This window comes from Mytilus edulis, chromosome 2 (genome assembly GCF_963676685.1).
Source record: "Mytilus edulis chromosome 2, xbMytEdul2.2, whole genome shotgun sequence".
NCBI classification, from domain to species: Eukaryota; Metazoa; Mollusca; class Bivalvia; order Mytilida; family Mytilidae; genus Mytilus; species Mytilus edulis.
In genome coordinates, this window is record NC_092345.1 from 9,771,541 (window position 1) to 9,796,627 (window position 25,087).

A 25,087-nucleotide genomic window follows, 5' to 3' on the forward strand; every position below is an offset into this window, starting at 1 on the left:
CATTTTGGATAAAATTATATATTTATTTTTCTGTTGTAATGCAACACTGGCATTTCTAAGTAACAGGAACTGCTATTCATTTTCCCCTAGTTTGTGTAGTCTTCGAGAAAAAAAATATGGAACACCTGGTACCCTATGGAAAATGCATTACGAATAATTGCGCTTTTGTAACCTCATGTGAACATTAAGAGTTGTGAGTTGCTTCCCCTGATTAAATTTGGCGTTTTATTGTCAGTTTTAACAGCACATTAGAAATGTGATTCTTGATTACAAGATAGATTAGCTCATTTGTGTGCTTTAGTGTTTTTGTCTGTATAAACATTTGCCTAACAGATGCCAAAAGATGAAAGGGGTGTTCTGCTAGTAACAATACATCATTAGATATTTATTATATATATATTTAGGTCTGGCAATCAAACAATAGATACTAGCTATATCTCTGTTTCTGGCTTTTAAATTTATATTGCACAGAAAGCCTTTTCAAAACATGTGTAAACTTTATGATATTTTTATATTTATGTGAATATGTTAACCTTCTGTTTTCAAATCTGGTTAAATCTTTTTTTATTGGATAACAATTTTATTGTAATACAAGGTTTGTCCTAAGTTTTTTTGAAGACCTATGGGGGAAAGGCAATGAAGTCATTTGCTTTTATTTGAACAGATATGCTAACCCCAATATTCTGAAGGCAGAATGAACTCTTTTGTCTCTCTCCTTAGTTTTTGCATGGTTCTTATAAATGTACAACTGTTCAAACTATACAACTGAAAACATACTTCAGCTCTGATTGATGTTAAAAAAAACTAAACTTTAATAGATAATTTGTTAGATTTTATGTTCTCTTAGAAATAAGCAAAGGAGTGAAATTCTCTGTCAATTATGTGCTTGTAGGCTGATTAAGTAATCAAGGGGGAATGATGATCATACAATCGCTTAGAGATCCAAATCTCTGGGAATAATTAAAAGAATAAGAGGAAGATTTTATTTTGTGAACAATAAATTGTCTCACTTAGTTGCTTCTGAAGAGGAGTTGAAAGTATAATAATGCAATGCTCTTGGTAATTGTTAAAAATCTGCTAAAGGCTATATAACATACAGATATGGTTTTTGCATTATTTTCATTGATAGAGATTCAATGGGGAAGAAATAGGATCTCTTAAAGCTTCAGTTTCATGCCACCATAAAATGTCAAATTATTAAGCATGAAAAAGAAAGTATAGGGTTAGTTGTGAAAGTAAAAATGCCATTGGACAACAAAATATCTAATCAATAGTCTTTTGCCTCAGCTGAAATAGCGGAGAGAACATTCCTGATTTACCCTGGTATCTGAAATATATTTTTTACAGACATATTCCCCAAGATTCTTCAAAGAAACATTTCTCATCTTGTTGGAGGGGTGACTTGGTGGCTGAGTGGTCTTATAATACTATACCATTAGCCAGTCAACACTGAGGTTGTCACTTTGAATCCATCACAGGGCAGGTAATGGAAGCTGTTGCAATTATTGCTAAATGTTGCAAAAAAATCTAATTTCATTCCAGCAAATTGCAAGATCAGCAAAAATGTAATGTATCAGTATTTGACCAGGAAAGTTAAAAAAAAATTCAGAAAGTTTCAGAGAAAAATTAGGAAAGGTCTTCAACTGTTTTAATTATCAGTGTTTTACAACTTATGGTGTAGTAATGTTTTATTTTGATAAGTTTTTTTCTTTGAAAGTTAAATCTTACTAGATGTTAAAATGTTATATTTATATAATGAAGCTATAGAGATGTCTGATGCACATAAACCACAACAAAATGCCTCTTAAATCCAACATTCAGTCTGTGGTATTAAAATTCCTAGCTGTATAACAGATGGGGGTGTTTTTTATTGCACCAGATACACAAAATATTCCAAAGTTTGTTTTTTTAAACACATCTATTTATGTTGCAGTAAAGATCAAGTTTATTACCCTGTCGCTGATGACACTCAGATATAGACAGCAGTCATCAGTTGAGATATATAATTAAGTTTATTATTGACTTTTTAATTATCAAACAAAGTTATTTCTACCGATTAAACATATTTTCTGGCAAACCTATTTATATTGGCAATTGTCTTAAGTAGTGTGACGTAATATAACAAAATGTGTTTATACCTCGTAAGAAACTGAGCATTGGATTATGACAGATGCACTCCACAAGGTTGACATCGTAACGTAGTTCATCAGCTTGCTTTTCTCTCGTTCCACTGGAAACATGGTGTTACTCTTCACTTCAACAAAAGCATAAAATTACAAGGCATCAAATTGCAGACTAGCAGAACGCAACAGTATGAAATATAGGGTTAATTAGGAGAATATTTCTTAAACAGTGAAGTCAACCAGTACTGGTATGTTGACAATATGTTTTCAGCTCATATCATTAATCTGTTTCAAGACCACCAAATGTCAATCACAGTATATTACTCATAATAATTATAAATAGGCAAAGATAGTATAATGACTTGACTTAATAATGACCTTAATAGAAATGTGGAAGAGACTGCTGAGCATTTTGCCCCGTTTTTAGCCAAAGTTATTGCACTCTTGTTGTCTTTATATTCCAAAGAGCAGTCCAAGACTGATCTAAAGTGACCATTAAACTTCTGTGAAGTGTTTATCTAGTATTTATACAGGTTTAGATTCTATGACAGTTAAATATAAAAAAAGAAGATGTGGTATGATTGCCAATGAGACAACTATCCACAAAAGACCAAAATGACACAGACATTAACAAAAGTTAAAGCATGAATGGTACTTGACACTTAAAGCCAATGAATTTTAATAAGTGATACTTCAACAAAGTGTAATTACCATAATTACCCCCTCAGAAAGATTATCTCCCCTTGTAACGATTATCTCTTAAATAATGAGTTATCTGCCTTTGACAGTTTAATGCTGCTAACATAATTCAAAATTGCTTTTCTCAGAATAATTCAACCTGAGTTAGTTTTGTTACTGACATTTAAAAATAAGGATATGATTGTTAAGGGACAGAAATTTTACATGGAATCAAGCCAACTTGGTGCTCCTCATTGAGATGACTATTTGAATTGAAAATATATGACATATGAATTAGTATGTAAATTTAATTACATGAAATTGGTTGCAATGATCATTTCAAATAATTGATTATTGTATTGTTTGCCCAACAGTTTGCATAAGATTCAAATGTGTGCAAGAATTTGTGCACAAATTTTGTCTTGTTTAGTAACAAAGTTGTGCAATGAATCCTGTCTTCATAAAAGTTGGCTGTAGGACATTGCATTTCAATTGATCTTGTTTGTTTACCGTACAGCAGTGATGTCTTCAAGAGAAAGTGAATTCGGAGGCTGTTGTTTTGGCAGCAGGTTTCAAAGGGGTGGTATCAGCACCAGCTCAGTAATATGTACTTGATTAACTGTAGACAGATTAATAAAAATCCTCTTTAGAAGTTTGGTTTGTTTGTATTTAACTGTTATGTTGTTTTCATTTGATATAGATTTACCCATCATTCCTCCACCATGTGTAGGATGATATTGCATGATGGGATACCATCTGTCAGTTTGACATTATCTTTGTTGGGTTATAGAGTATACTGCTTTGTCTTTGTCTGTTTTCAGTAAAACTATAAAAATAAACTTCACTGAAAATGAAGACAGATCTTCATTACAACTTTTATTCACAGAAGCCAAATATTGAGATTGATATAAAATGTTGCTGGCTGTATTACACACAGATGTGATTCCTATACACTTGGCATGCCAAGCACAGCTTGTAAATCAGTAATAAAATTCATGTAGGCAGACTTATCAAATTAAATTTGACTAAAAGTAATAAGGTAATTATAAGGTCATTACATTTTTTGCTTGTTTTATCAAGAAATTACATGATTTATCAGAGATTTTGAAAATTTTCATTCATAATTTTGTTTATTTATATTATGGTTAATACAAATAAATATGATTTCTTCTATCATAATTGTGTTTTTCTCCAGAATTTTCATAATGTTATTTACAATTGCAAAGTGTTTTGAATTAAGCATAGTAACCACTTATGTTATGCAAAGAGTTCATTGTAGTAGAAATAGTAACTTCAAAATCAGCTTAAAGTTATATAATCAAAAAAGTTTATGATTTATAATTCTATTTTGGATTAAGATTTAATTCCTTAATGAAGGGATAATTGACCCGTGGCAAGCTATTGGACGAATTTCAAACAGTTTATGTTTATTTACTGTTGATGTTTTGTGTATTGAATCATAGGTTGACATTTCATTATGAGAGAATTTAATGTTCAATGATTTGGGAAACTGTGAAGACTTGTTATAACAAAAAAAATAATTTTGAAAATTTGCCTTCTTCCAGGTAAGCCAATCAAAATAATCAAATAGTTAAAATTAAATTAGTGATTTCAAGGCTGTATGATGTATGATTGATTTATTGATTGATTGATACTTTTCTAAACTCACAGTGGCAAATATTTCATGTTTATTGCAGATAATATATGATATTATTGTAGTAATGAACCATTATTTAAGACATTTCGGCCCCTGGCCCTCTTCAGTTTCTTTATTTTCTTTCTTTCTTTAAGCTTCATGTAATATTATGTTCCATATAGGAATTTTTGAAACAAGGATAATGTATGATCGTGAAAAAACTGGTATTTGTTCAGTCATCTTCTAGTACCAGTCATTGCAAAATAGATTCTTGATTTTGACCTGAACCTTGTTTTTATTCAACACAATCCTTGCTTATTTTTTAACCCTAAGGTTTATTTCATCAAATATGACTTGACAATATTGAAGAATGCACAACAATATTTCAAAAAAAACAACAAAAAACAATTTGAAATTTATTATTGTCATTTCAGGAAAATGGGCATACAGTTGTATGTGTCTTAGATATCAGTATGCAAGTTCTTGTTATTGCCATACGGGAGTCATATTGATAAAATACTCACAATAACTTCTAGATTAACAGTAGTCATTAATAATTATTTTACAAGAAAAAACCCAAAAAATATTTTTGAAGATAAATCTGTTGTTTAAACTTTTCATCCCTCATTAATTATTAAATTTGAACGCAGAAGGAACATCAATAATAAATTTTGATAAACAATTTTATTTTACTGATAAACAAGAAAAAGATTGTTTGAAGTCCTGGATATCTGTTTTAAGACAATGTCAGGATAAAACAGTATCTTCTTTAGATTTGCAGGATGTTATGTAACATTGTGTGAAATATTAAACAAATATCCTGACAGATATAAACAATATATTACACCCACTGAGTAATTATCAACTGTTAATTACCTAATACTGGTCCCCTGTCAGGGTGGAATCTTAAGTCAGGAAGTTTATCATCATACATGGAGTTAATTAGTTAGTACATTATGTCATCCTTCCCTGGAATTGTTATTTGATAAGAACCCCATGCCAATTATAATTGTAATAAAGTTTCAGATAAATTTCAAAAAAAGAAAAAAGAAAAAATGTAGATTTTTTGCCAATTAGTATCCTTCATTTATACTAAATTTCAAAGAATTTATGTAAGTCTATTGAATGAATGAATGAATGAATGAATGAATATTTTATTTGCGAAAGCATAAATAATATGCTATGGCTATACATAAACAAGTATATACAATGTGACAAAACAACGATAGCAGAGAACAATACATAATATACATATATAATAAGAATGTAGGACAGAAAGTCACAGGACAAAAAGTCACAGACAAAAAGTCACAGACAAAAAGTCACGGACAAAAAGTCACAGGACAAAAAGTCACAATTCATTTTTTCTGAATATTTTCTTTGAATAAAAAACACTTATTTCTACAAAAATATTTATGTATTTTTCTTGAACTATTGTATATAAACCAACATTGTAAACAAAATTTATCCAAAAAATATCAAAGATGATCAAATAATTGTTAAAAAAACAAAATGTCAATGTGGCTTTTCACTTAAATGGCTTCATGGTGCCAAGAAATATACCCTTTGCATGATTAAAATTAAATAAATTTTCATTTTTCAAGTATAATGACACATTTCCCACACTTTAATATGTATATATGTATTAAAAAGTAAATATTTCTAGATATTTCTCTTATATATTCAAATAATTGTCAACCAACTATTTGTGACTTTTTGTCCTGTGACTTTTTGTCCTATCAAATTTGTGACTTTATGTCCTGTGACTTTTTGTCCTGTGACTTTCTGTCCGTTTACCTATAATAAAGGTACAATTAATTCACAATACATGATCTAATTTTCCAAGCATATTTCAGATAGTAACACAGTATAATTGTGATTGATTTTGATTTTGTTTGAAGTAAATGAAAAAGTTTAAAATTATTTGGCCAAGAACAATAATATTTTGGCAAATGTTCTTGTCTCACAGTTCTGTAGGCTGGACATACAAGTAAGAAGTGGTATTCATTTTCAATATAATATTGGTGTACTTGTTTATTATCATTTGGTTGCTGTCTCATTGACAATAACTTAAATCTCCTTATTTACATAAATAAGACAAAAAATTCAAATATTTGCTTATTGGTCATTTTCAATTGATTAATTATATTATCAATTATCTGCCTGTACTCGTTAATATTTTTACTTATTATTTATTTTAACGAGTAGAGTAAATAAGCACATGGCAATACATGACGCGGAGAGTGCACAAAGTTGTCCAAAACATTTTATCTGCACAGATAATGATGAGGCAATCAGTGTATTATCTGGTCCCATGAGAAATTTTGGTTGACAAGGCTCCAGTATCATGTGACAAATTCTCATGTGTTCTGATTTTCTCTTTTATACATTTATCTTTACCTAATTGAGACAAAAGTTATACCGAGTCATTAATTTCCCTTAGACTAATGTTTTACCGACTGAAGTAGTTGCGTTTCCTTTCCCTCTTAATTAGCGAAACCTCAACCAGCTTCATTTATCCCCAACATTTTGACTTGCTTTTGAACAGGCCAATTCTACACTTATCTTACAAAAGATTAGGTCACATGGATTTTTAATTGCTAATGGTTTAAGCTTGTATTGCGAAGTTGATAATGAAGCTTTGAATATCAAGCTGTATTTGAAGTCCAAGGTTCGTTGATCAATAGCAAAATCTGGAAATTTTGATGAATAGGAATAATAGGAGACAGGAAGGTAGGCTTTTCTATTAAGCATTATTAACGGTCTTTGATTAAAGTCTTGGAATTTCAAATATAAAATATTATAATTGTTTTAAATGATAATTATCTTTATGCTTTACGACAATAAAGATTATTATCTTCACGTTGAACACTTCAGAAAATGATAAGAATAAAATTGAACCTATTAAGAAGGTTGTTGACAAATACATAATTTGATTATTTTACGACTGTGTACAAATGGACACAGCTGTAAAAAACTAAATGAGCTGTAGGGCTAAGAAATGCCTGTCAGTCTAATGTCTGATGACCATTTAAACAAAAATTAAACAGCAAAAACCAAAATTTAGTCTAATTTTATCAAATTTTAGCTTACGAAAAAATTTATATATCATATTTCATAATGTATTTAGAACAAACAAGAAACATTGAAGATATGGATTAAACTATTACAGACATTATTGTAAGCAAATTTTGATTGTACTGTAACTCTGTTTTTTATGTTATTCTTATAATTGAATGCAAAATATCCGATGAGATTTAAATACCAACATTTTATAAATGACAAATATATTTGAATTTCTTGGGGAAACATTAAGCTTTTACCTCTTGGTTGAAAAGTAATTCTATGCTTCAGGTCTCCTGTTGCAATTTTGTGAAAATTTAATTTCAGAATGATATTAGCATTGTCATGAATGTCCTAAGGGGAGATAATTCTTAGAGTCTTGACAAATTTAATCAAAGTTATAATGCATGCTTCTAAAGTTAATAGAAGCTACTGAAAATTACATTCCTATTACATCATGATAATGTAATGCAATTTGTTTCAGAACGTTATTAAAAAAGTCTATCTATATCTTTTCATATCTTATAGAGATGATGTGTATAATGTGTCGACTTTGAAGTGCATAATGTGTAAATTGAATACTTATAAACAGCATTAAGAAATATATGAACCCTTTTACAATAGCATATGTCTAATGTCTGTTTGAATCTTATTCAGCTTCAAGGTCAAATTTCAAAGGTTAATATCTCAATATTTTGAGCAATAAAAGCATGCATATTAAATTATACTTCAATAGCTAAGGTTTGTGTGAAAATAAAGTTTGCCTTACCAGCCCATTGGGAGATACACTGGACAACAATTTAATATCAATAAGCCCTATTTCACGTAGTGACTTATCTATTTGGACATTGGGTGATTATTTTTTCTCGCTCTTTATTTTTATAAAACTAAATTGAACTTTAAGGAAACACTACAGTCCTCTGAATATACTACTTTTAAATGTATATTTTCTTCATTATAAGTCTTCAAGGAGACATTTCATTTTACATTTGATACACAGCTGATGCTGGTTTTTAGAAGCGTTGTTTTGGTTTTACTGCTCTCCAGCTTTAGATAAATGAGATTTTTCTATATTTGGTTTGGAGCATGGCTGATCAGAAGTTTTGAAATGTGAATATGCTTAATGTCAGGATTAAATTCATTGTGAATGTCATATTATTTACCATTAAAGTTCTGTTTGGTAATCCTGAAGTCAAAGAACTTAAAACTTTTAATCACTTCCTCTATTGTTTTGATAGATGAGAAAATGTTTATGATAAGTTAAAAATTGTCACATCTAAAGTTCATCTTTGATTATAAGAGCACAGATTAAAATCTCTGTTTTCTTTTGTAAACGTTTTAGATGATTTCTTTGATGTAGTTTTACGGGGAAGATTCAATTAGCACTGATAGAAAATTAATTTGGTTCATAGAAAATCTATAAGATTACTGCAGATTGTTACTTTCTACTGAGGGTTAATTAAGATGGAAAAAACATTAAGGTATCTGTAATATTCTGTGATCAAAGATCAAGGACAATTATTGATACAGAGAAATGGGATCAGGATTATATCAAATCTTTCAGCTTATCTTTCAAAACCACCATCTCATTACGAAAATTATGCATTGGAATGAACATTTAGGATGAGTTGCTTTTAAAGAAAGGCAGTCCATAGCTACTGATATATTTCGTATAAATGAATCTATTCTTTTATTTCATTTTTTGTTGTATTTTTTTTATGACTTTAAAGTGACATCATGTTTGGATTTTCATAATATAAGCATTTGAATATTGCTCTCTCACTTGAATTCTCTTAAACGTTTCTCTCTCACTTAAATACTTAAGACCTGAACATATTGCCCTCTCACTTGAACTCCTGAACGTATTGCTTTCTCACTTAATAACTCTTGATCATATTGCTCTCACATGAATACTCTTGAATATTGCACACTCACTTGACCACTTCAGAACATATTGCCCTCTCACTTGAATACTCCTGAACGTATTGCTCTATCACTTAAATACTCCTGAACATATTGCTCTATCACTTGAATACTCCTGAACATATTGCTCTCTCACTTGAATACTCCTGAACGTATTGCTCTATCACTTAAATACTCCTGAACATATTGCTCTATCACTTGAATACTCCTGAACATATTGCTCTCTCACTTGAATACTCCTGAACGTATTGCTCTATCACTTAAATACTCCTGAACATATTGCCCTCTCACTTGAATACTCCTGAACGTATTGCTCTATCACTTAAATACTCCTGAACATATTGCCCTCTCACTTGAATACTCCTGAACGTATTGCTCTATCACTTGAATACCCGATTATATTGCTCTCTCACTTAAATACTTCTGAACATATTGCTCTCTCACTTGAATACTCCTGAACGTATTGCTCTATCACTTAAATACTCCTGAACATATTGCTCTATCACTTGAATACTCCTGAACGTATTGCTCTATCACTTGAATACTCCTGAACATATTGCTCTATCACTTGAATACTCCTGAATGTATTGCTCTATCACTTGAATACTCCTGAACATATTGCTCTCTCACTTGAATACTCTGGAACATATTGCTTTCTCACTTGAATACTCCTGAACATATTGCTCTCTGACTTGAATTCTGTTAAACATTGTCAATGAGACCAGCACTTCTTACTTAAAAAAAACTTGACATTTAAGGAGCATTTTATAATAACCATGATGGTTCTTGATGCATAGATTAGTAAAGTTTTAGTAAGAGTTGATATTAAAAGATGGCTTTATTATTGTTATATAATATATATGATTATACTTATTGCAATTACATTACCCACTATCCCACTGCACAGTACATTCTGTCATAATTGCTATTTTGTTTAAATGTCACTACCTCAAAATAAATACTGAAAACCAATAGATTGAAAATTTAGCTTTAGTTTTATAGTTTTAATTAAAAAAAAAATGCTATCTTAGCCAAGCAAAACATTACCATAAAGTTTATGTACAAATAATTTATCAACAGAGAGAACTAAAAAATCGGTCAGATTAATATTGGCATGTTGTGAGGAATTTCTTACGTGAGTCTTAAATGGATGTTGTAATTATTGAGGACATTAAATAAGTTTGATCATAATTAGCAAGGGCTTAATCAATATCCATTTTCTAAATGCTTTAAACAATTAAATATTGATTATCGTTTGGTCCAAAATTACCTTCATCGCTAGTCTATACAACTATTAATAAAGCCATTGTATCCTTCGCCAGAATAAAGGCAGAGAAATTATTAAACCATTAAAGGTCCCTGTTCTTCCTTGAAATGACTTCCTTTGGTAATAACTGTTCAATTTCCTCGTATTCCAAAAGAAGATGGGGACATTAATAATGTATGTGCCTTTGACAAAGGTAGCATAAAAAACTCATCTTCATTAGAGAATCTTTAAAGTTTACGTGTCAAATGACACTCTCCCGTATTTTATATTTGTCTCCTTAAATAACATCCTTTACTTTTATATGTTTACTAAAGAAGAATACAACAATGGTTCCTGTGGTTACAGTGTCTTTGATGTCGTTGACAAAAAATGTCTGCATTGACAAATAAGTTCTCATGTCTTTTAAAGAGAAAAGTTAAAGTTGATACTGTTTTGTCTTCATTTCTATCAGAATCTGTAATTTTCTATAAACTTATACTTTTTTTTGTAATAGCAAGTGCAAGAGTTTCTGAAAAAAACATTTTCTAAAATAAGAACAGATTTCTCAAAAAATTTTGATATCAATTAAATTTTTTTAGAAAGCTGAAGGCTCCCATTCACGACTGGCAAGCTCAGTCTACCTAAAATACATCTGGTCATTGACATTTCAGGCCCATTTTTAGCTATATTCAACTTATGTGGAATAAATGTATCAAAAACAGTTATTTTTTTATTTTTAATAAATATAATAGCAGATTGAAACACCTTTTTCCTCCGTTATACAATATGGCAAATAAAATATGGATTTCTTGTAAACAACTCATTTATTCTTTATAATATTATTGTGAACATGTGATAATTATTTTAGATTTATTATCCTCACATCATAGCTTTTTTTTGTCAGCAATTATTGAACATTTGATAACACAAAATTATATAGGTACCTTGTTTATCTTTATTGTTGGTGGATGAACCTGTAGAAAAATGGACTCATTATCAATGTGCTTTGTGTACCATTATAATCAGTCATAAATGGGTGATAACCTCTTTTCCAATTATCAGTTCTCAATTAGGTTTGCTATAAAGGCGCATGAAATAATTAACTTTCTTCATAGAATCTAATTGTGATGAAACTGACGTTGATTGCAAAATCGGTATATTGGATTTATGATTTTTTTTCCATATAACTGTTGAACAGTTTTATTCATGATGTCATGTCTCTTTTTGTATTGAGTAACAAATATTAATATTTGGAACCTTTATCGCTAATTTGTTTTAATTAGAGAACTATCAGTATTATATATAATCAAGTAATCTATTTTTGTCAACGTCAGCATGGACATGGACTGTGATTGAATAATAATGAGATTTGTTACGGTGTAATGATATTTATATATTTAAATAAAATGGTCACATGTACTTTTACAAATTTGGTCATTTAGTGCTAGAGACAAATCTTCATATCAAGTCTTGTTAGTCCTAAATATAAAGGCAATACTGTGGATTCATTTATTTTCATGAGCACCAATTTTCGTGGATGAAGGAAAATTTGCATATTCTTGGACATTAATTTTTGTGGTTTCGCCAAAGTCTTTATACAAGCCTTTAGAACATTTGTCATTCATTGAACATTTAATTTTCGTGGATCACCTATATCAACGAAATCCACGAAAATTGGTATCCAACGAATAATAATGAATCCACAGTATAATAATGTCTTAAAAGACTATCACATCTCCTTAAACATAAGCAGATCTTGGGCCTAGTGTTTTCTTGTATTACTATGTACACTGACATAAGTTTTAAAGATAAAGTCTGGAGTTGGTTTGTATGTTTACTTGTCTTTATGATGAGGACAGTTCTTCAGCTTAGCTCATGTCTGGTCTTTGTCATTGCCTTCTATTGTTACTATAATGTAGACATAATAGACAACTTTCCAGTTCGAGGCATTTCCGTCAAAAACTCTTGTTTTAGTGAACGTCATTTGTGTGTTTAGGGGCATCTTCACTCCCATTCCAATGTTGAGCGAGTGGTTGGAAAACTATAATTCTATATTGTACGAATTATTCGGCAAATTGAATTCTCAAAATTTACAATCAGCACTGATATCATTAGGGAATTGCCATTAAGTACCTACAGAACAACCATTATTTCTAGTTTATCCTGCACAATGACGATCACTAAGACTCTTGATTCCGGTGACGGATGAACTCGAAAGTGGTCTATTTGTTTGGCTCATATCTCTCCCAATTTGGCATTAGTTGCTGAAGGTTTCGATGGGGAACCAACAAGCCCATACATATACTATACAGCTTAGATCAGTAATTGGACCAAATGTGAAAAATATCTTTAGCTGTTACAAAATTATCAGTTATGTGGTCAAATGTCACTTTTAGACACTGTTCTTTTGGCTTTTTGAATTGTATATTGTCAGGGACTATTACATTAAACATATAAATGTTGATATATTAGTCCTAGATATTATACCATTATTCAAATTAGTACCGAAAGCAAAACTGAAACATTTTTTTTTATTTAAAAAGTAAAAATACCATTGGCCATGCTTCTCATGTAGCAAAATTCAGTTGTTTAAATTCTATCACAAACAATGGAATCCTATGAAAATATATTCAGGCTTTCTGCATTATTCAATTATTATTTGGTGTAAATGTAAACTAACGGTTCATTTATTATCCTTCAACGTTTACAATAAAACAAATCAAGCAGTATATATTTACATTGCAAAAAGGCATGTGTGATACCAAATATTTAAATATCGCCTGTTGAGAAAAACAGCTTATCCCTGGATTAACCATAATCTTCACCAGTTATGTCAATAAATTTCCTTAAATTTATGGATATATATTCACAAGTTTACATAAGAAGTCAGTTAATCATATCAGCCCTCATACAATCAGGGTCTATTGTTTGTTTGGAAAATCAGGAGTAATCCTGTGGTGTGTCCGTACTTATTTATAGTTTAATTACATGTGTGTGTCGTACTTATTAATAGTTTAATTACATGCATAAGTGAAGTAATTAATGGACTTTTGTTATCATCATTGATTATAGAGAATGCACAATTTAAAGAAATATGTAAGTATTTATTTAAATGTGTCATAATCATGATGCAAATAACTTCACATGGTAATTAAATTGCATAAGCATCATGAAAAACATATTTTCCATCTAACTTTCTTGAAAATGTAGATTGTGTAACTTAACAAATCCCAACAGGGAAAGTGTCAGATTGGCACTAAACATATTGAATATGCGATTTCTCCTAGAATAAACAGTGTCATAAAAAGATCTTGTCAAAATTGTTTTAATTCTTAAGTTGTTTTAATTATGTCATAACTTCATTATCAACTAATTGAGTGTATTGTTGATAATCTGTATTATATGAAAATTTACACTATAAAGAAAAGATGTAAGTTATATTATGATTTTAGAAAATTTATTTAAATAATAAAATATAAAATCACCTTTCACATTTATTTATTTATTTAATTTATAGAAAAAAAGGTGATATTAATGAAAATGAATATAAAAGGTAAATTTGTTTTGTTTTGTATATTATTTTGTGGAAAAACCTTTGCCATCTCTGAAACAGATTTGTTTTATTTCCCTCATTGTTCCCCGATCTACCCATATTGCATACTAATTAATTATGAAATTAGGAGAAAAACCAAAGCTTGCATTAATTAATTAGCTAATATCATGCAGAGACATGTAATGGAGAGTGGTAGGGCAGCACAGGGCCATGATATGTAATACCTTGGTGTTAATTGGGACTCACTACAGACCTAGAGGGGGTGTGTCCTCAGGCTTTCCTTTAGATATCAGCTGACTGTTGACAACACCACATCTATTAAGGGTATTCACATAGATTATGACAGTGTGTTTGTGAAATATTAATAACTGGATTGTTTAGGATTTAGTCTTGGATTTATAGTTTATTGGATTTTCTGTATTTTCGTGTTTTGACTCAAGGTAGGCTTAGATTATATTAAAAAGAAAGAGTTGTGACATTGAATTGTCAAGCTGTTACGAACGGCAATGAGAACTAGAAGGATCAGTTATTTATTGAAAATATTTCTTTATTACATTATATCAGGTAAGGATTTTCTTTTCATAAAGGTGAGAAAAAGGACTTATTTACTGTGATAGTAGAAATAGACAGGTGCTTGTATTTCTATGGGGTGTTCAAAATCCAGAGAATGATGCTCAACTGTGTAAATCACAGTTATACATATGTGTTGCAATATTGAAAATTACAGAAATATGTTATATACATATGTATAGAACACATTATTTCAAAACAAAATTATCAAAAGGATAGAAAAGGTTACAAAGTCAAAGATGTATTATACCCGTCTTTCCTTAATTATACAGCAAAGTAATGTATCCATTAGTATTGACTTTCAAACAATTTTGTGATACATAAATTCAATAACTATTTGTGGAAAATAGAAAGTTAACTGTCCCACCAAATGTTACAAATATATTCAGAAACAGATTTTCTTAAGAATTTTACGTCTCAGTTCACCGTATTAAACTATTGAATGTCACATGTGTTCAGCTTACGTCTTCAAAGTTTATATTTTGATGTTGCTTGATTTGACTGTATATTCATTTGGAGTAAGTCTTTTAAACTTGGGTGACAACATTCTATGGAGTTTAAAACACGACTTCTTGCTTGATTTGAACTTTAAAGACATTAGTGCAAGAGTTTTAAAAGATTTACATATTTTTATATACAACTAAGAGATAATTAAACATGTTAGTATATGTTGGTGTATAAATTGATTTGATTTTGTATATTTACAAAGTGTCATTTTACAATGAAAAACATCATCTTTTCATTAAACTCGTAAAATTTATTTACATATGTTCTTCGCATAAGAAAGAAATCTCTATTGAAATGCATCTAGGAATATCTCAATGTGAGCAGCATATGTTTAGTGTTTTAAACAGCTAAAATTTGAAATAACCTCATACATTCATACATTAAAAGTTTCATTATTTTCAAAATTCATTGGATTACTGATTGTTGTATTTCTATTGTGCCCGTCATGGTTTTTTCTTGTTGCAAATGAGGAAGGTTTTAATATTTTTAAGAATTATTGAATTTCCATTGTGTCTGTCATGGTTTCGTGTTGAAGTTTGGTAAGCTTCAAGCCAATAAAACTTCATGGATTAGCAAATAAGTTAAAATGGAATAGCCAAGAATAGTTTGACGTGTGTCAGGAAAAGAAATAAAGCAAAACCATGGTGCATTTTGTTTCAGGCAAAACTGCAATTTTGGAATTTATTGATGCCATATTAAATGTGATAATTCTTTTCTCTTTGCAGATAGCATTGTAGAACCACAGTAGTGTTACCAGTAGAAACAACCCTGTACGGACTATAAACCGTACCTATCCCCCCTTACTTAGTGTTGTGACATGGCCACAGATATTAACAACATGGTCCAGAACGACAATTCCCCACCCACGATGCTTACAGTCCGAATGATAATGCAGGGAAAGGTTAGTACTTACACAAATTTCCAGTCTTTGACAACCCCTACTGAAAATGAGACTTTTTTCTTGTATGTTTAAAACAATGTACTTGATGTTACATGCTTGTTATATGAAAAGGTTGTACTTAAACATGACAGGAATATGTTTCATATATAATGTATATGGCATAATATTATTAATTCGTATATTTTAACAAATTTGATTCGTTTAGGGATAGTCACATGTTAAACTATATTTTCGAAGGTAGAGAGAAGACGGCGGATAGCGAAAAGCATATTGACCGGCAAAAAGCATATTGCACGGTTATTTTTAGAATATCTAAAAACCGATATACTTTGTGACGTCATGTAATGAATTTCAGGATAATGTTTAACATTTTGAAACAAATGATATCTGTAATCGATTATTTGACGAAAAAAAATCTTCAAAAACATAAGATGTCAAAAAAAAAGTAAATGAAATAACAACTAATATGTTGTTATTGTCAAGGAGACAATGTAATATCTATAAAGTTCCAACAAACCTAAATGACGATTTTGATACAAACGTGGTCGGAAATTAATAATATAACAAATATAGTCTTTGTATGAGGTCAATACAGGATATATCGACCCAAAGAAGTATATCGACCTCAGACTTCGTCCTCAGTCAATATACTTCTTTCAGGTCAATATATCCTTGTATCGACCTCATACAAAGGCTATATTTGTATAATATATACATGTTGAAAAAGCCTCCAATTCACTAACACTGAAAGTAAAGAATTTTAAATTATCTCCCTTACTTTCATTGTAAACTAGTATGGGGTGATATCTTATTACTAATGGTGTTACTGTGGTATTTTAATTTTGAAAGCAAATTTATTGAAATCTTAAAAAGGGGGATCAAAACATCAAAAAATCATTGATAAAAAGTAAGATTGCACAGAAAGCGTGTGCAGATATTGCCAAGTATTATTTGCATCATTAATGATATTGTAGAGGAATTTTACATATAGATAGAAGTGCTTCTGATAATTAAGTTTGTCTGTGATTTATGTGTTAAATTTAACACTAAAGGGTTAATGCTTCATGCTGCAGGGATTATATTTTTTATCTTGTCTAATTTTGATGGAGATTTAATCTTGGGGCTATCTAAGGTTTGAGTCTATTATGGTGCATATTTCAGAGGTTTGGAGAAATTATATTGTGGAATCTGAAGTTTGATCCTTCGATTGAGTAAATCTGAGGTTTGGGTGACAGAATATATATGGGTGTGATTTTTTGGGACTTTCTTCAGTTTGTTAAATAAATCAGGTTGTAGAATATAATTTCCAGAGTTATGTTTTTAGACATTATAGCAGAATCTTCAGTTATCTTTAATTATATTTTGTTGGGAGACTTTCAAAGTTTTAGAGACATCTTTCTCTACAAATCACAATCATAGGTTCAACTGAGGTATGTTTCATAGTTTGTGATACTTAATCTTGAATTTTTGTCTTTTCCTTGGATTTCAAGTTCTAGAATAACGCTTCATATTTTAAAGTTAATGTGGAAAACAGAATCGAAATGAAATACAATTAATGCGTTATTATTTGTAACAAATTTTTTCAACCACATGATATTTTTTCTATGTCATGTTTTGGATATTTTTTCATGACAAAAAAAGGGGGGGGGATTTGATAAGTTTCTGCATAATCCTGTTTAGGTCCCTTGTTTGACTGTATTCTATGAATAAGTTGCTCTATACGTCTTTGACAACAACAATAAATTCCCCTCATTATATTATACAGTGAGCTATTACAGTAATGTGAATCCCAACATTGTATATTTTGAGCTATTACAGTAATGTGAATCCCAACATTGTATATTTTGAGCTATTATAGTAATGTGAATCCCAACACTGTATATTTTGAGCTATTACAGTAATGTGAATCCCAACATTGTATATTTTGAGCTATTATAGTAATGTGAATCCCAACATTGTATATTTTGAGCTATTATAGTAATGTGAATCCCAACATTGTATATTTTGAGCTATTATAGTAATGTGAATCCCAACATTGTATATTTTGAGCTATTATAGTAATGGGATTATTGTATATTTTGAGCTATTATAGTAATGGGAATCCCAACATTATATTCTACTTTGAACTATTGTAGTAACCTGAATCACTTGGATTATCTTGATGATTTATATTTTAAAAGAATCACCATCTTTCTTATTTCTTCATTAGTTAGTAAAGAAATGGTCATTAAAGGCATCCGTTGACAACAACATTTGTTTTGTTGAGCTGTGATGGATAGACCTTAGTTTAAAACACATTCTGTTGTTCTTTACTCAGTAATAAATATGAATAGCCTCAAGATCAGATCTCATTTCTTGCTGCCATTTTCCAAAAGAACCAATGTTTATGATAAGAAAATTTCTCACATTATTTTTTTCCCTATTGCAATATTAACATGGAGACGATGCTTTGTGACAATTAAATCAGAAAATGTTACGATGTAGACGCTAAAGGCCAACAGAGGTTGTCTTTAATGATATTTTACAATATTAATGTTCCTTATTTGGATCTGATGTCGTTTCATTTCAAAATGTACATTTGGTTTTGTCATCATCTGAATCTTTGGGGACTCCTGACTTTGAAATAGATTATCAAGTCTACTTTTATATGACGAAATGACATGATAAAATAGGGATGCTAGATGATTATCGAAGGTACTCAAGAAATTCAAAAATAACTATTAAACCTTCTGAGTAAACATGGCAAAGAATAGATTACAGCTATTAAACTGTGGACTTTGGGTATCAATTGGACTTTAATTTGTTAGGAATAATCAGTGTTTGTTTATTTATAATCACAAACTTTACACATCTTATCAAAATATTTATGATAATGGTAATCTATAGTCCAGGGTCAAATTGATAAATGAAAATTAGAAGAGTAACTCTTGTGACTTTGTGACAAAATGTTATGGCTATCATAGCTGAACCCAATGCATGTTCAAACAAAACTGATATTTGTTTATCATAACCACCTTAAAATATAAAAGACATGCAAACTCCTGGGCCTTATGCGCTGGTTTTCAAATTACCTTAATCAAATCAAGTAACCTTAGATCATGTCACTAGAATAATTTACAATAGGTTGATCTGATTATTTATGTAGGAAAAAATTTATGGACCAAACCACCTATAAAAGAGTTCAAGAATACTAATTTTTAAGATTTAATTTTTTTGGCAACTGAAATATTATTGCAACACTATGAATAAATTTGACTAGCAAAAGAAGCAATTAATAAATATACTTAGAGATATTGTTGTGTTATTTGAGGAATAAATGCCTATATTTAGTATAAGGAGATTTTCTATGTCAAAAAGGTCTAAATATGTAACATTAACAAATAATATAATACAATCTAAAAGCCTTTTTCTCTTAATTAGTTAACTGACAAGTAAGCACTGTTTTGCCTGAAGATTTCTGACCCAGAACAATAAACCTAGGACAAATTCATGTCCAACATCTTTTTCATCCTAAAATTAATGTTCTAAAGTTCCTGTTTCAAGTTTCTATTTCAGCTAATATTTCTGAAAATCAATGAACTGAATTTAGCTGGCATTAATTTCCATTATCTTTGGCATCCTGATAATTAAACAAGTATTGTTAAAAGAGAATGGTAGAGAAAAGCTTGATAATGACTTTACTTAAATCTTTAACTCAGGTATTTTCCTGTTTTCATGTAAAGGACTTGTATTGATTTGTTTTAAAAGTATTAGATGGAGTTGTCAAAATATAAATAAACAAAACTTACTTTGGTTTAAATACAATAAGAGGTGCTTTTTTTTTAAATTTTGATTTTATATTAAATGCAGCAGAACACAAAAATGTATACCCAATTTTATTTGTTTATTGTAATTCTATTCTAAACCGTGCTGTTTCTAATTTTAACATTATATCATTGGAAAAATTGACTTAGGAAAAGACCAAAATAACTTGGTTCCAGGGGTGGTATATTTGAAAATAAATTAGATTTTTTTTTATTAAAATCGATAAACCCAAAGCCTGGATATCACCAAATGTTCCCTAGACTAATCAGTGTCAAACAGTAGGATTTTCTAATAAAGGTAAAAAGTCACCCCTGAGAATTGAGATAGATAATTTTCAATTGTTACATCTGGAATACTTGTTAAAATTGAAATAACCAACTTTTTATATACTGGCTTTTATCATCTAGACACATGTAAGGATGAGTTTCAATTTAAAAGTATTCTAGCATTATCATTGATGTTGAGAGATTTAGTTGTTTGAGGAGGAGACTTGATTTCTAATGTTTTATAGAAGATGGCTCAGTATGCTGTATAATTCTTTAAATATTTCCAGGCTCTTTGTTTTGTGATAAGTCATTTGTTGACCTCTATATGTCTCTTGATATTGCTATGTTTATGGATTGCTGTCTCATATAACCAATGTTTAACAGGTCTGTCCTGGTGAAATGATGCCCCAACCATTGAAAACAAAAATTTGGCAAAATTATGTTTCACCTATATATAGCTATTGTTCATAAAGATCTATTTTTTTGAATTTGCATTTGTTCGTGTTTGAAAACATTTCATTGTCATCTTTTTGTATTGTCATATCATTCAGGGGCTAATCAATAAATGAAAATTTAGAAAAATATATATAAAGAATATATCTTTATAAGATGTCAGCTCTGTGTAAATATACTCCTGTGAGAGAAAACAATTCTTTTATAAATTTGCACAGAGTTTTACCTATGAATATATTGTTATTGATTACTGAGATTTATATGTTAGTAAATTCAAAGATAGTTAAAAGAGAAAGGCTTAATCCTCAATATTGTTATTGTGGGGGCAACATGTGTGTTTATATATATATATTATAAAAACATCTTAATTGACAAATCAATAAAGCTGTGTTGTGTGAGCTGAAATGAACATGATATGATTTTGATTAATTAATAGTACCTGGTGTGCAGCTCAGTAGAACTATCAATTGGATTGCTGTTTTCTTATCTTTCTTATGATGCTTCATTATATTTTCTCTTGTATTAGTTGATGTTCCACACAAGACCTCAGATAATGCTGGCTTAAGCAGTTTTAACTAATACTGCCGGTCTTAAGAATATTTTTTTTAACGAACTTTGTAACACTATCTATTCATTTGTATTCTATCATAAAGAAGCTTATGAAATAAAAATATGAATAATTATCATTTAATTTTGAATTAATCTTGCTGTGACTAATTGATTTATACTTATAGTATTTTAATTCTATTTTCAGGAAGTGGGCAGTATCATAGGAAAGGTATGCATGTACTAGAGAAGCACCAGATATTCACTATATGGTCACATATTAAATAACCAAAAAAATCAGGCTATAATGTATAACTAAACATTTATACAAGAAAATACTGGAAGAAAAAGAACAAAATGCATTGATAACAGAAAACAAAATTATACATGTATTCTACAGTTTCTATAGCTTAGAAAAATGTACTAGCTAAGTTATGAACATTTCATTTAATACTTGTAGTAAGATTTTTGTGAAAAGAGTCGCTGCTCATTTTTAGGTTTTCTTGTTTATGTTATTGTGATATGGATTTTTTGCCTTTTATGTTTCATCAGCACTCTTACAGTCCCTTCATACACTGAAGTTAATGTGACGAAAGATGTCATATTAAATTTGACACATTTCGTCATATCTTTCTATCATATAAATTATATTAAACCGGAATCAAATTACTTCTTTCACCAGACACTGCTTTACTAGAGTAGGAATATACTTGTTGAATTAGCAGTAATATTCAAAGATATATTTCATTTGACGTAAATAGCTAGCCTGCAGATTGAATTATAGAAAGCACCTGCTAGATTGTGGGAAATCAATGTCCTTTAAGCTGAATGGATCATTAATTAAGGAATGACAGCATGGACAAACACTTGTCTATCATAAGTTGTGCTTAGCCACTTGTCGTTGACTTTTCAGGTGTATATTTCCAATCAATAAGAAATTAACATTTTGTTTCCAATTAATTTACCTGTATTGTAAAAGACCCTGCTGGTTTTGTCACTGATTCAGTTTTAATGGAGTCGTTTGAAGTGTCTTTTACAGAGCAAGTATGCTATAATAAGGGAATCAGGGTTTCAGGGCTGATTATAATCAATTGTCAGTAGTTTATACTTTAATTAATAATCTATTTCTAAGTGAAGTACAAAAGGTGGTTAGGGAGTATTTGGATGAATTGGTTCATAGATATAAGAAGATGTGGTATGAGTGCCAATGAAACTACTCTCCATCCAAGTCGCAATTTAAAAGTAAACCATTATAGGTCAAAGTGTGGTCTGCAACTTGGAACCTTGGCTCAACTCGATCAGCCAGCTAGAAACAGCCCCAAATATGACTATTGTAAAACCACTCAAACTGTAAAAACCAAGGGTCTTATTATAGAATAGATAAAAAAAAGTTCTTTGTACCAATTAATGTTTTGGGAGATTTATTAAGATTACTCTCCAAATAAACTCCTAAGAAATAGGAATAGTACTGTGTTTGAAGAAATGCCACCATCAAATCCAAGTTGATTGCTGCATCTTTTCAAACATATGTCTAATCCAATGCTAATAAACAAATTGGGATAACACATTCTGAAAAGTTCAACTGTAATAAGAACAATGTAGCCTAAATAGGAACCTTTTCAAGTTGTCTTTGCACGTCTTTAATACTGTCTAGTCAGCACATATAATAGTTGTACTGGGACATAGTGAATGTATAGAAAGTGAGTGTATAGAATGCCTATGATAGCTATACTGGGACATAGTGTATAAAATGCTTAATTTTCTTTTTCAGAAAGGAGATAATATAAAGAAATTCAGGGAAGATGTAAGTCAATTGTTTAACTTGTAAAATATGTTTATATCCTTTATTTCAGAACAATTAAAAATCGTTGAAAAAAATGATTTGCCGTCGTATCATTTAGTAAATTTTCATTTTAAGAAAAGCTAAGAACAAAGACCATAAAATACATTTTTCTGAAATTTAAGAATTGTTAAATGACTAAAATAAAAAGCACATGGGCAAAAACCGTCAATGATGAAAACTTCAGTGTGATGTTGTATCATAAAAGTACTATTAGGAAACAAAATGGGCGAAATGATTGTTAAGAAGAATTATAACAGCAATAAGATTCACTTTTGATCATGCGACTTCACAAGGTTTACCTATTGCACATCATATAACATAATAGTTACAAAAAATAATAATAAGTAATATAGAGCAAGAAGAAAATAACTTAATGTTTTATTGTTATGGGAAATTTACTTGTGGAAATTTTTCAGTTTACAGTAAGATAGAATAAAGGAAATGGAATCTTGAGTATTTTTTTTCAAGTACTTTATTGTTAATGCTTACCTTTTTTATTGCAGAGTGGTGCTAAAATAAACATATCGGATGGATCTTGTCCAGAACGTATCGTCACAGTAACAGGAACTACAGATTGTATAAATAAAGCATTCACATTTATTTGTAAAAAGTTTGAAGAGGTGAGATTCTCTTTTGTGAGTTGTCTCCCATATTGTTGTATCCTGTAACTAAAAGAGAAACATGTTTAAGACCCAAGATTTTACTTACAAAATTTTACTTAAATAAGGCATTCAGGGATGGTTGCAAAAAATGAGGTAAAAGTAATCAGAACTTTTGGTACATCCTTCTTCCCATTTACATTTTCCTAAATTTGAACCTTGCTTGCAGCTGCTGCATACTCCTACAAATATATAAGAACTGAAAAAGTGCGTGAAAAATCTAAAAAAAAATTATGCAAAAATAAGGCTGGGTATAATACAAATTAGTAGTGTTACTTTGTGTCTTTAAAAGATATTTGGAATTAGTTGTATAACACAGTGTTCACTTGAAGCTGTTGTTTACAACACATTATTACAATTTACCTAACTGATTTGGTCTTTAATTTTGCCATTGCTGAAGTAATTGAGTACAGCATCTGATTATATAAACAAATGCTCTTAACTAGATACACACAGATTTTGGTACTTAAATTTATGATCAAGAGAAAGCCATTTTAGATTTTGTGTTTAAGTGGTAGCCCCATCTTCATGTCTTAACAACATTTAAAGAACATTTAGATACAAAAAAAAGTTTCAGCAATTTATGAGAAAACAAATACATTGTACATGCAATGAAATGAACTTTATATCTGTAAAAAATAAATATGGGTTTTGAATGGTCATTGCATGCTTTTTATCCACCTCATTCCACCATTGTGTTTGTAGTCAAATACATGCATTACGAATGAGTTATTTTTGTTAGATTTTATATTTCAGTTTTGATAAATATTTTCATGTATATTTTAAATGCTTAAAGAAGAAATAAGTAATTTTTCAACTATTATGTTATTTTGTCAAATATATGTTTGAAAAATATACTGTTAGATAACTATATGTATAAGAATTTATATTGCAATTTTACAATACTGTTGATTAATGTGTTTGTTATATTGGGTTATCTTGGAATTCCACCAAACAGCTTCCACTATCCATCTATTCTATACATGCATACAGACAATCCTCCTGGTTATTTAGGGACACTATACATTGCTTACACACATACACTACCTCATTACTTCCATACCTCTACCAATATGGTACATTGTATGTTTTCATTGTTTAAATTGGTCATGAGTTCCTTTGTGATACCATTATACTATATTTTGTGACAGAAAAAGTATGTGTTATAATCATGCATTTTATCTTGTATGGTGAAAGTAAAAGCTTTATCAATGTAAATTAAAACTTTCTTCTAGATGTTTTGCACCTCAAAAAAGGTCAAAACATCTCACAGTTCCCTGTTGTTTTGGGTTTTTATTTGGAAAAAATAAAAATTG

The 25,087-nt window shown here is 29.8% G+C and overlaps 1 protein-coding gene across 36 annotated transcripts in view; it reads left to right on the forward strand.

Moving 5' to 3' along the window:
• LOC139510105 (poly(rC)-binding protein 3-like) overlaps positions 1 to 25,087 on the forward strand; it is a 112,578-nt gene that overhangs the window by 64,455 nt on the left and 23,036 nt on the right. For 18 of the 36 annotated variants that reach the window (XR_011661830.1, XR_011661831.1, XM_071296387.1 and 15 more), the window contains 4 exons: positions 16,025 to 16,200; positions 21,478 to 21,501; positions 23,041 to 23,073; positions 23,616 to 23,732. Coding sequence is in view for 34 of the 36 variants with exons in the window: in XM_071296387.1 (XP_071152488.1) it covers positions 16,117 to 16,200; positions 21,478 to 21,501; positions 23,041 to 23,073; positions 23,616 to 23,732 (258 nt within the window). In the remaining 2 variants the exon portion in view is untranslated. Of the gene's footprint in view, positions 1 to 7,028; positions 7,171 to 13,598; positions 13,766 to 14,423; positions 14,663 to 14,712; positions 14,787 to 15,261; positions 15,452 to 16,024; positions 16,201 to 21,477; positions 21,502 to 23,040; positions 23,074 to 23,615; positions 23,733 to 25,087 lie in introns of those variants that run through there. The other 18 variants (XM_071296378.1, XM_071296388.1, XM_071296382.1 and 15 more) reach the window with 14 other exon arrangements.